Source organism: Olea europaea, chromosome 8, assembly GCF_002742605.1.
Source record: "Olea europaea var. sylvestris chromosome 8, O_europaea_v1, whole genome shotgun sequence".
Lineage (NCBI taxonomy): Eukaryota > Viridiplantae > Streptophyta > Magnoliopsida > Lamiales > Oleaceae > Olea > Olea europaea.
In genome coordinates, this window is record NC_036244.1 from 4,727,673 (window position 1) to 4,741,238 (window position 13,566).

A 13,566-nucleotide genomic window follows, 5' to 3' on the forward strand; every position below is an offset into this window, starting at 1 on the left:
TACAAATATCATTACTCATTTTTTTAATCACTCCTTCTATTAAAACTTCTGGGTCTAAATAGATGTCTATGTTTCGAACTTTACTAGGATATAGGGAGTAATAATTGAACTATTTGATTAATACTTAATCCTTCATATTGTCTATTTTTTCACGTTAGTTTGAGAGTCCCTATTAACTTACGTTGGAGATGAATTTTTCAAACACAATCCATTTTTTCTTAGTTGACACAACTCTTTTAGCAATCCAAAATTATACTGAAGATGCTGTTCGTATTCAAAAAATTTTGTGTTGCCAAATATTCCATTAGTTTTGATATGACAAATTAGAACGATCAAGTTGAAATAAAAATATTAAATTGAGTGATTTCCCCAAAAAAAAGAAGAAGATAGGCCTGTCATGGGCCCAAACTAGTTGGACCTTCAACCTGCAATACATAGTTGGGCCCAATTCATAGCCTTAGAAAGCATCACCGACTTGTGTGGGTTTGGGTTTGGGCCAATTTGGGCCCATTTCATAGCCTCAGAAACCATCATGTTTTGAGTGTGTTTGGACCAAGTTCCATGGAAGCACTGACTACAATGTGCAAGAACAAAATCTTGAAAGCAGGGCCGGGACAAGTGGCTAAGGGTATTTCCTTGGAACTACACTAAAAATGGCAAACATTTTACTGTGAAGAGCCTATCGGCAGCAATTTTAGCATGTGTTGGATTGATTTCTACAAGAATAAACCATCTTCTTCAAGGTAAAATCAGATTTATTAGTGTAAAAACGGGCTTCATATGTTGATTTCGCATTCGATTTAACTGTCCTGAATGTTCTAAGAATCTGTCCAGTCTTATTGCCATTCTCATCTTCTAGCTCCCAAGAATATATTTTTTCCGAAATTGTTGATGTGGTTGTTTAGTTTTCTCCTCGCCTTTAGAACCGGTAGCCCTTTAAGTGTAGTAGTCGGTGAAATACCCAGAAACAAGACCCCAGGTGGCTCCGCACCCATTTATCTGTGTTTATATTTTAATATATTGATTGCATGCTGGGTTATCGTTGTTAGAGAACTAGGTGTAATAAAAAATAATAATGCTATGCAGGGTAGGTGTGGGCATATCATATGTCATGTAGAGGAGACTAGTTTTCAAATGTTTTTATTTCTTAGGCTAATTTGGAAAATCAACCTTCTATTTAAGCTATAAAGCTATATTTCCCTGTAGAATGAGCTATAATTTCTTGTTTTTAATTGAAATTATAATTTAATGCACTGATTTGCCATCTAATAATATCTTCAAGGGACTTTTTAAATACGGGATGCTCTTTATTTTATAGAGTAACCCTTAAAATCATATTCAAAGAGACTCTTTAAATTAAAATTTTAATTTAGAGAATTCTATAATTAAATACATTCAAAGTGTTTCAATTTTCGAAGTAGGAAAATAATAAAATAATCTAGAGAAAACTAGTTAAAATAAAAGATAGAGAAAAATTATAAATATTTTTTGAGAGTAGTAAATTAATTGTTAAGTTTAAAGAGTTTATTGGAGTACTTCAAAATTTTAATTTTCTAAATTTATGGATGTTCTCCAAATGATAAAATGTACTCTTTAAAAAGTAAAGAGTTTCTTGGAGATGTTCTGAACACCGGTGGTGTAAAATAGCTTTACTCAACTATAATAAAAATTAGAAAGAAAGGGGTTCATGTATTTAGTTTTCCTTTTCTTGGAGTGAGAGGTTAGCAACTACAAAGAATGCAAATAAGTTGCTATGTTATTTTGTTTATGGTACATATTGCTTTTCGAAATCTAAATTACTTATAAAGTTTTTGAGAATATATGTTAGAATTTGTATATTCCATCTCTATAAACAGTCAAAATAAACATAAAAATATTTATTAAGTTTCAAGCTCGTTTGGAATTAATGGTGTGGTCAATGCCCATTAGTGCCTGGAAGTATCTTTTGCACATTTAGTACTAGAACTTGTAGAGGCAAGGTATGGTATCAGAATATTGTCAGTTATGGCGCCATGAGGGATGCTGATTACAAAAATGTAAACTATCGAACGAGAATTATCTATTCTTAAATTATAAATTTTGATGGAAAAGATGTTACAAATATCTCACAATGAATTTAGTTACCTTTTTTAAAAATTTAATCTCATGTTGTAGTTGATTGGCTTTGGCTTTGGATATTCAAAACATTAACAAAGAACCTTTATTTTATAGGTTGTTTGGAATGGGTTGGAAGGCAGCACAAAAACTCGTACATCACTGGAAGATCCTGAGAGGCGACAATGTAAGGAAAATGAAATCCGACTGTTTGTCTTTCCAAATGTTTTAGATCCTCTCTCGCGCTGCAAATAAATAGCTACTCATTTTCCCTTATCATATGCAGGTTATGATTTTACGGGGAAAGGACAAATGAGAGACTGGTATAATTAAGCGTGTTATACTCACTCAAAATCGTGTTATTGTTGAGGGCAAGAATTTGGTGAGTAAGTCTCTCTCTTTCTAATTTGTTCGCTACAGGAAGCATGGTTTTCCTGCTCCAGATGTTCTGCATGTACAGAACTGTAGTTTTTGGCTTACAACTTTTCCAGTTCAAATGGAACACGACCTAAAAACTCCTCTATATAATTTTTTTCCATTTTTTCTTCTCCTTTTTTTTTGTAGTTTTCCTTCCTTATCTTGAGTGAGTGGGTGGGTGGGGTTTTGTTTAGAATGGTTTGATATATAATAGCAATTGTTTCCTATTTGGATGAGCTTTAAAAACCAAATGATTGTACATCGTAGCAGTCCTATTATGATGATTTAGCATATATCATAGTTTCCAGACTCAGCCCAGATAATGACTGGTTATGTTATAGGGTCAACAAGTGGGTCATTGGTTCTACTGGTGGGTTGATGATTATATTATTATTATTATTATTAATCAAAAGTCAGTTGTTTAATACTTAATACAAATTATAAATGCGGTTTAATATAAAGATAGTTAAATATAGTTAGTTTTTCTCTGTTACTGAACAGTATTTATATATATATGATAGCCTGAAAATAAAAAAAATCAACAGCATGCATTATCCTAGTGATCAGCTGGTTAACATGAAACCATGGGTCTTGTGTTCGACTATTGCAGGGCCAGGCAAATGCTTTTTGCAAAAGACCATGAGTTGTCTGGTTCAACTAACTTGTGGGTCCGTCTATAGCAAAAAACCAGTCTCAACTGTCTTTGATTGGTTCAATGTCAATCCGATCTTTTTAGAGCATGGGGTGAGCCCATAATCCAGTTCACCAGGACTCTGGTTACACTGCAAATTTTGTGTATAATGTGTTCACTAGTTTAACAGAAATCATGTGTAATTTTTTTCTTTTAATCTTTTTTCCTTTGTCGGTGAGAGGGGGTTGGGGTGCAAGTTGTTGGTTTTATGGTTTAGCAGATTTATGACAGAGCTACACCAAAGACCATGCGCACAGGGAAAATTTTTGTCAAAAAAATAGAATAATAGTACCTCTTGCACCCTGGTTCAATACCATTCCTTCTCCTTTAGTGAAGTCTTGGCACTTCGCTAACTTATATTGTGTGGAAATTGTAGTAAAACCCAGGAAAGTCATGAATAGTGCTAGTATTGTACTTTAGGTTTTGTCGTCTATGGCAGTAAAATTTCTCGTTTAATTTGTTGAGTTTGTATTTTCTTCATGTGCCTGAGTCACTGTCACTGTTAAACTAGCCTCTGCAGGTGAAGAAGCACATCAAGCAAGGGCAACGTCAAGGTCAGGGGGGGGGGGGGGGGGTTATGGTGGAAGCCCCACTGCACGTCTCAAATGTCCAGGTTTTAGATCCAGTCACGGGTAAGATGTTGGTGTCTGATTGTTCTGATGTACCTGTGTTTTTTCTCGGTCAAATAGTGGATCATAGTTGGTTTTACAGGAAACCCTATTGTTGTTTCTAGAGTTTGAAGTTACTCCTTCGAAAACAATCCGACAGAATCACCTGAATGTAAGAAATGATTAACAGGATCCAAAATGTAATTCGAGCCCACCGACTTCACGATATTTCTTTAAAACGAATTTGCTACCTTCAATGGTGCTAAAGGCATCCAGCAATCATTTCTCAGGATAGAACGAATTTTCGTCTCTTACGGAAGCAGCACAGCAATTTGTAGGAGTTCCAACGAGCTCCACAAAGTGTATTTGACTTTGAAACAATATCAGAATGAGAGAGAGGAGAATAAGATTCAAAGCACAGAAAGTTTGCAATGAAAATGGTGTGAGTTTTCTGGCAGAGAGGCAGACTATTTATAGATTTGTTCGTGGCCATTCGAACAGTTGTCACCTTTCAGACAAACCTCAAAAACCCAAAACAGACATGTTGTTCTAAAGTCGCGTCTGTTAAGTCGGTTAACAGTCGGCTGTTTAGTCGGTTAACAGTCGACTGTTTGGTCGGTTAACAGACGACTGTTAAACAGTCCATCCAGACCAAAAAATCACCTGGAATAAGCCAAAAAATTTACATTTCATAATGTACCCAAGAATTTGATTATTTACAATTTTGCTTAAAAATTTAAATAAAATTTGTCCAAAAAACTTAGCATAGTGCAAAGGTCATCCCGCACCCGAACACGACTCGGACACGTGCACGTGCACGTGTTAGTGCCGTGCCGAGTCGGCCAGAAGAACGGTGGCGGCGACGACGTGCGCGTGTGGGTTTATGACCGAACCCAATAGGATACAGGTCTTCCCCCTTCCAAAGACTATTGGTACCCCTTGGGGCCCAAACCCAATTTCCAAACTTCCACCTTATAAACCACACTAAAGTTTCCTAACTTTCCTATGTGGGATAAGTGTTTGGAAAATCAAATTCTTCCATAATACTTAATTTTATGTGGGTTACTTTAACACTTAATATTTCATTCAATTCTAAATGGTTTTCCATAAATAAATATATCACGTTAATCATCTCGCGGAGTAGAAGATGAATATGCTTGGTCCTGTATTAATTAAAAGGTGGGTCCTACTGAAATTTGGGCTCAAATTTGATCCATTTCATAACCATTTTTTCAACAATCCCCCACATAAATGAAATATGTTGGTCTTTTCCAAACAGTAACATCTAATATGTTTTTCAAAATAAAAATTGAAGAAAACTGCATCGGAATAAGTAGTCAATGACTTTGAACTTTCCCTAGTAAAATCTTTCGAATTTCCTTAGCCAATCAGTAGCAAGTTGCTTTGAACAGTCAGCCGTTCATGGAAACCTAAACAATAGAAGTAACACAGTTATCTTCGAACACAGTTGGTTCTCATGTTTGTGTCCATTTTGGCCTTGGACACCTCCTGGTTCATGAGTAGTTTTTAGATAATTCATCTTCACCTAATTTTCTTAGAAGCAACCCCTTCTCACTCACATAGGTGATTTCCATAAAGAGTATTCTGCTATACTCCACTTGAACGAATCAAGATATAGAAATAATTAAAACCGTATCTTATCCTATTTCGTGGCAGCTAGGCACTGGTTCATCATAGGAATGGGTAGGAGTAAAGTCTTCCCAGTGCATACTAAGTTTTTAACAGTTTGATTGTCCCATTGAACCTAGATCTTGAGATCTCCAGTCAACTAGGTTGGGTTGCCACCATGGAAACTTTTGATTATTTTATTAGTTTTAATCTCATCCCCTTCGATGAACTTTCGACTTGCTCTCTTGTTAAACTTTTAGTTAGTGGATCCGCAATATTCTCTTTTGATTTCACATACTCTATAGAGATAATGCCAATAGAGAGCAATTGTCTAACAGTATTGTGTTTACGGCGTATATGTCGAGATTTACTGTTATACATTGCATTTTGTGCCCTACCAATTGCTGATTGACTATTGCAATGGATACATATAGCAGGCACAAGATTTGTCCAACATGAAATATCTTCTAGAAAGTTTCGTAGCCATTCGGCTTCTTCTCTAGCTTTGTCTAATGCAATGAATTCAAATTCCATTGTTGATCTAGTTATACATGTCTGTTTTGAATATTTCCATGATACTGCAGCACCTCCAAGTGTAAAGACATATCCACTTATTGATTTGGAGTCTTTAGTATCTAATATCCAATTTGCATCATAGTATCCTTCAAGTACTGCTGGATATCTCGAATAGTGCAATCCAAAATTTTGGGTATGTTTTAAATACCCTAAAACTCTAACAATAGCCTTCCAATGATCAGTGCTTGGATTACTCTTATATCGACTTAGCCTACTAATTGAATAGGCAATAGCATGTCGAGCGCAATTCATGACATACATTAAACTGCCAATAATACGAGAGTATTCCAATTGAGACTTACTATCACCAGTATTGGAAACAAGATGCATACTAACATCCATACGTGTTTTCATAGGAATAATATCATATTTCTTGAATTTATCAAGAATTTTCTCAATGTAGTGTGATTGAGATAATATGAGACCATCAGATGTTCTAAAATTTTAATTCCTAGTATAACATCAACCACACCTAAATCCTTCATTTCAAATTTACTTGTTAGCATCCTTTTTGTAGTTTGAATTATGGTATCATTGTTACCCATAATCAACATGTCATCTACATATAAACATACCATGACATATCCATTTGGAGTGTTCTTGACATAAACACATTTGTCACACTCGTTAATTTTAAAACCATTTGACATCATAACCGTATCAAATTTTTCATGTCATTTCTTAGGAGCCTGCTTTAATCCATATAGTGATTTAACAAGTCAACACACTTTCTTTTCTTGTCCTGAGACCACAAATCCTTCATGTTGCTCCATATAAATTTCTTCATCTAATTCCCCATTCAAAAAAGTTGTTTTAACATCCATTTGATGTATATTCAAATCATTCAATTCTGCTATTGCAATAAGCATACGTATGAAAGTGATTCTTGTCAGAGGAGAATATGTATCGAAATAATTAAGACCTTCTTTTTGCTTGTAGCCTTTAGCGACAAGTCTTGCTTTATATTTGTCAATCGATCCATCTGCTTTCATTTTCCTTTTAAAAATCTATTTACATCCCAAAGGCTTATTATCGGGAGGGAGGTCTACTAATTCCCAAGTATGATTTTGTAATATGAATTCAATTTTATTATGAACAGCTTCTTTCCAATATGAAGCTTCAGTTGATGACATAGCCTCTTTAAAACTTTGAGGTTCATTTTCTAACAAGTATGTTAGAAAGTCAGGCCTAAAGGAGGTTGGCGTCCTAGCCCTCTTACTTCGTCTAGGTTGTTCATATATAGATTCTTAATCTATAGTCTCTTCATTTTCACGAGATCTCTTTTGTGAATTTGATTCACCTTGCATATTATAAGGAAAAGTATTTTCGAAAAATGTAGCATCCCTTGATTCAATAATCGTATTAACATGCATATCGGGTATTTCAGACTTATATACCATAAATCTGTACGCATTACTATGGTAGGCATAACCAATGAATACACAGTCAATGGTTTTAGATCCTATCTTAACCCTTTTAGGTTTAGGAACTACTACCTTAGCCAAACATTCACATACCTTCAAGAATTTATAATTAGGTTTGTGACCTTTTCATACTTCATAAAGTATCTTATGCGTTTTTTGATGTGGTAGTTTGTTAAGAATATAGTTAGCAGAAAGCAAGGCTTCCCCCCACAAGTTCTACGGTAATCAAGAACTTATTAACATAGCATTCATCATCTCCTTCAATATTCGATTCTTGCGTTCAGCAATACCATTAGATTGAGGAGAATAAGGCGCAGTAGTTTGATGAATAATTTCGTGTTCCGAACAAAATTTCTCAAATGGTGAATCATATTCACCACCTCTATTACTTCTTATGGCCTTAATCTTTTTACTAAGTTGATTTTCAACTTTTAACTTGTAGTGTTTAAACGCTTCAATTGCTTCGTCTTTGCTTTTGAGCAAATACACATAGAAATATCGAGTACAATTATCGATAAAAGTGATAAAGTACTTATTACTTCCCCCAGTTTGAACAAATTTTAAATCACATATGTCAGTGTGAATTAAATTTAGGGGTTCAGTACTTCTTTCAATAGAACGAAAGGGTAAATGTGACATTTTGGCTTCTACACATATATCGCATTTGTGATTAGGATTTGAATCACACTTTGGTAATAAATCTAATTTGATTAATCTATGCAAAGTGTTATAATTTGTATGTCCTAATCGTTCATGTCAAATGTTAAATGACTCGATTCTTATTCATAATTGGAGGTACAATAGTCATTACATTCAACTTAAAGAGCTCCTCATTCAGGTAGTCCTTTCCTACAAACATTTCATTCTTTAAGAGTACAAATTTGTCTGAGACAAATACTAGTTTAAACCCGTTCTTACTTAGTAGAGAACCAGATACCAAGTTTTTCCTAATATCGGGCACATGAAGAACGTCATTCAAAGTGAGCTCTTTTCCACTTGTCATTTTTAGCACTATCTTCCCATGTCCTTCTACCTTGGAAGATGACGAGTTTCCCATGTAGAGATGTTCATCATGATCCATCGCTTTGTACGTAGAGAACATCCCGCGATTTGAGCATATGTGACGAGTAGCTCCAGTATCCACCCACCACTCCTTAGTGTTTCCAGCTAGTTACATTCACAGACAACCGCAGAAAGATTCATGTCTTGTACCTTATCAATGAGGTTCTCATGTTCTGTTACATTGGCCTGGTGAGTTTTTTCCTTCACATTCTTTGGCTTTCGACAATTTTTGGATTGATGTCCTGCCTTGCCACAATTGTAATAGTTGCCTTTAAACTTTTTAACAGTTTTTGAAGAATCAGTTTGTCCTTCACCATTGTGCTTCCTCTTTTTGCTAGTCTTGAAGCCTCCTTCTACAATGTTGATTTTTGATTCCATCGAATGAGATGCACCATTCCTTTTTTCAGTTTTGCGATTTTCTTCTTCTATTCTCAATCGGACAATGATATCTTCAAGTTTCATTTCCTTCCGCTTGTGCTTTAGGTAATTCTTGAAATCCTTCCATGAAGGCGGTAATTTTTCAATCAGTGCAGGGACTTGAAAAGATTCACTTAGTTTCATTCCTTCGGCATGGATGTCGCTAAGTATGATTTGAAGTTCTTGAACTTGGGATATGACAGTCTTGCTGTCAACCATTTTATAGTCCAAAAATCGACCGACAATAAATTTCTTCGTGCCGGCATTTTCGATTTTTACTTGGTGTCTAAAGATTTCCATAGTTCTTTTGCGGATTTCATATTGCAGTACACATTATATAATGTGTTGTCCAATCCATTAAGTACATAATTTCTGCACAGAAAATCAGAATGCTTCCATGCATCAATTGCAGCCAATTTTTCAGCATCACTGTCTTGCTCGGTATATGAAGGCGCATCTTTTTTGAGAAATTTAGTCAGATTTAATGTTGTCAGATAAAAAAATATTTTTTGTTGCCAACGCTTGAAATTTGACCCATTAAATTTTTCTGATTTTTCCCCGTTCGTATTCGGGAGTGTGGTACCAGAAGTTGTCATTTCTGAAACACAATCAGAAGATCAACTGTAAAAAGGAGTAGAAACAGAAACAGAATAATAGCGAAGTTCGTTTTAAGATTGTTGTTTCTAGAGTTTGAAATTACTCCTTCGAAAACAATCCGACAGAATCACCTGAATATAAGAAATGATCAACAGGATCCAAAATGTAATTCGAACCCACCGACTTCACAATGTTTCCTTAAAATGAATTTGCTGCCTTCAATAGTGCTAAAGGTATCCAGCAATCGTTTCCCAGGATAGAACGAATTTTCGTCTCCTACAGAAGCAGTACAACATTCTGCAGGAGTTACAACGAACTCAACGAATTGTATTTGACTTTGAAACAATATCAGAACGAGAGAGAGGAGAATAAGATTCAAAGCACAGAAAGTTTCCAATGAAAAAAAAAATTTAATTTCATAATGTACCCAAAAATTTGATTATTTAGTCCAAAAAAGTTAATATAGTACAAAGGTCCTCCCGCACCCGCGCACGTGCTGGACGGACGACGGTGCGCGCATGTGTTTATGACCGAACTCAATAGGATATAGGTCTTCCCCCTTCCAAAAACTATTGGTACCCTTTGGAGCCCAAACCCAATTCTCAAACTTCCACCTTATAAACCACACCAAAGTTTCCTAACTTTCCTATGTGGGATAAGTATTTGAAAAATCAAATTCTTCCATAATACTTATTTTTATGTAGGTTATTTTAAAACTTAATATTTCATTCAATTTTAAATGGTTTTCGACAAATAAATATATCACGTTAATCATCTCGCGGAGTAGAACGTGAATATGGTAGGTCTCGTATTAATTAAAAGGTGGGTCCTACTGAAATTTGGGTTTAAAGTTGATCCATTTCATAACCATTTTTCCAATAACCCTGTAAGGTTGAATACAGATATTTGGAAGATGGTACCAAAGTAAGAGTTTCTAGAGGTATTGGAGCCTTAGGATCTACGATTCCTCGCTCAGAAATCTTGAAGATTAGGACCACGCTAAGACCAACAGTTGGTAATATTCAAATACTCTACATTTGTTCGAGTGTTTGTGCACGTGCTTGTTTATTATGCTTATTTCTGCCTAAGGCACGATGTCTGCAATTGGAAATCATATCCAACTGTTGCATAATACACATGGATCTATTTTATGGTTTCCGTTTTAAGAATCTCTGTCACCTATGATCTTAGATGTGACTTGCATGTTCAGTCATTATAGTGAATAGGGGCATGCTACATAATATATACTTAATATGCCCAAGTTTAGAGATGATATGATTCCCTCCAGGTGTGAGCAAATTTATCATAGGATTCGTTAGAGTCCCAGTTCAGTTGAAGTGAAATTTTGTAATATTTTGGCTTCCCAACACTTTTAAATTGAAACAAACAGATTCTGAACAATGGTAGTCTTAAAAGACCTTTAGGAAAAGCATGAAAAAAAGGCTTGAATGGTACTATCCCTCCGTCACCCCCAAAATGAAAGAGGTGCCTACACTTCTTTTTTTATTTTTAGTTTATTTATTTGTTTTGTTTGGAAGTGTCTACATTTTTGAGTGCTTGTTTTAATTCGTAATCTGTGAATCTAAATGTGGAATCCAATAAATAGAATAAGAGAACTAATAGAATTAGGACCCGTTTGGCATGACTTTTGAAAAGTCAAAATGAGTTTTTTAGACCCAAAAATTGCTTTTGGACTCATTTGGCTAATTTTATTAAAAAAAATTTGATAGTTAAAAGGGTTTTTAAAGAAAGTTGGTTTAATATGCATTCCTTTAAAAATTCTTTCGGAATGGAAAGTGTTTTTAAATACTAGTTATCAAACAAAAATTACAGTAGTTTCCTTCTAAAACTCTTCTACTAGAAGCAAAAGCAAAAGCTCAAACGGGCCCATAGTGTTGTTCTACATGGGTGGAGAAGATGAAGTCAGAACCCTTTTCTTTTTCTCTAGATCTAGGGTGATCCTGTGATGGAGAGGGGAAAAGGAACTGAAATTTAATATGAAACCTTAGTTATGGAGTGGTTTAATTTTATGACTTACAGTTCCTCTTTTACCTAATTGCAACTTCTGAAAATAACTTTCCTTTTATTTGCTTGGACTATGGAAAGTACATTTCCTCGTCCTTTTGGCTTGAAGGCAGTTGAGCTCAAAATGCAAAGTCGAAATTTCTTTATTGTTACTAATTTGTCTAATACGATTTGCTGGTTTAATTTGATTTCTTTGTGCAGTTGGTCCAAAGGATACTCCGTTGAATTTAATATCGGACAAGACATATGACTCTAAAACTGGAATGGGAATGCCAGATCTGTAAGAACCCATCTTATTGTTTTTCATGGAGTTACACAGTCCTTTCAGATGATGAAAGACAGAAGGAAAATGAAAGCTCAGGGATCTGTTGTTTACAAGTTACTTAGTATCTGATTCCTTTTTTCACTCGTGGGAGCAATGTTTTAAAAACCGACCCAGGCATTGACCCTGAAAATGAAGAGAGTTGAGGTTTAAAGGGTCGAATCGGGATTGAACCGTTATCAAACCGGATGATAAATTAAATAAATAAATATACAAATAAACTATAAAATATCATAACTATATTAGATTTTCTTAATTTTAGTTTTCTCATTCAAAGTAAATATAATCCATGTTTGTTAATTAGATTTATTGTAGTAATTTATTTTATAACCTGAAAAACTAACAGTTAATATGTCCAAAATAATTTGATTTGTTCAAATTGAAAATGTTTGTGATTATAATCTTGTTTAGAGTTATGATTTGTTAATGAAAATAATAAAATAAACTAGTAAACACATATAATTGAGAATTGACTATTTCATATTGGAAGATTACCACAAGAAGGATATTCTTTAAAAAGAAGCTAGTATCTAGCATTGAAAAATTATTAAAACATTGAAAGAAGGGTTTCTTTCAAAAATGAGCTAGAGAAGAATCAATAGTATAAAAAAATTATTTTGACCTTCTATTGCAATCAGTGATCCATCAAAGACGGTTAAAAAATTTTATGAAATAAAAAAAAAATTATATTACCTGGGAAAAATCAGAAAAACCGTGGTCGGGGTTCACGGTTAAACCAATGGGATTGATGGTTTATTAGTCGATTTTTTCCCCTTTAATATATGGGTACCAGACCGAATTAGAGTACACAGTTTCTCCAGTTAAATCGATCGGTCCGGTCCCTTTCTATTGTTGGATATTGGTTAAATAAATTGAGAATTGAAAATCGATTAAAGTTCGTATCGAATTCGGCCAAATACTCAAAAGCTCGACTCAATCCGTTTAGGCAAAATTGTTTGCCACTTCGCCGCTTCGGGGCGCACAAACGGGGATCGACCTGTCCGGTCAGGTCGCGAGGGTCGAGGGGGCAGCGCCCCTCGTGGGTGGTCGGGGGCAACGCCCCCGAAAGAGAATTTTGATTTCTCTGCATGTATTGAAGGGTATATTTGGCATTTCGAAAACCAATATCGGATGAATGAGAAATTACGAAAAGGACCTCAACCATTAGTGAATAGACACCTTTTCATAAAAGTGCATTGTTTGGAAAGGGTGCATGGTTTGGCCTCAACCATTAGTGAATAGACACCTTTTCATAAATATGCATTGTTTGGAAATGGTGCATGGTTTGGTCTCAACCATTTCGTCCACACCCCTTCATGGTCTATAAATAGGACCCTTTGGGTGTCCTATTCCTCACAGTTTGATATGCAAAAACGTCTCTCATCCTCTCTTCTATCCAAAATCAAAATCATTTCATTTATTTTGATTTTCTTTCATTTCATCCTTAGAGTACATAAGCCTAAATTTGGTTCGTTGTACTTGTGTTTTGGAGTGCTACAAACACAAGTGTAGCCGTTGTATCTTGGGAGTCGATTGCCGAAATCCGTAGGCACCGTTGCGGGGCAAATTCGACTTAAGGACAAAGAGTCCAACTCTTGCCTCGGCTTTGTCACCATCATTATACTTATTTCAGCGTCACTATTCACAAAATTCATCCAACATCTATAACATTGCTCTTGATTGTCACTTTAAGAATAAAATGGA

At 35.0% G+C, this 13,566-nt stretch overlaps 1 protein-coding gene across 1 annotated transcript; it reads left to right on the forward strand.

Moving 5' to 3' along the window:
• Positions 1 to 589: 589 nt before the first annotated feature.
• On the forward strand, positions 590 to 12,088 carry LOC111398588 (50S ribosomal protein L24). The gene is given in 6 exon segments (XM_023025559.1): positions 590 to 743; positions 2,212 to 2,281; positions 2,381 to 2,476; positions 3,723 to 3,837; positions 10,396 to 10,530; positions 11,742 to 12,088. Coding segments are annotated over 6 exon segments (543 nt in total). The 5' UTR covers positions 590 to 699; the 3' UTR covers positions 11,825 to 12,088.
• The last annotated feature ends 1,478 nt before the right edge of the window (positions 12,089 to 13,566 follow it).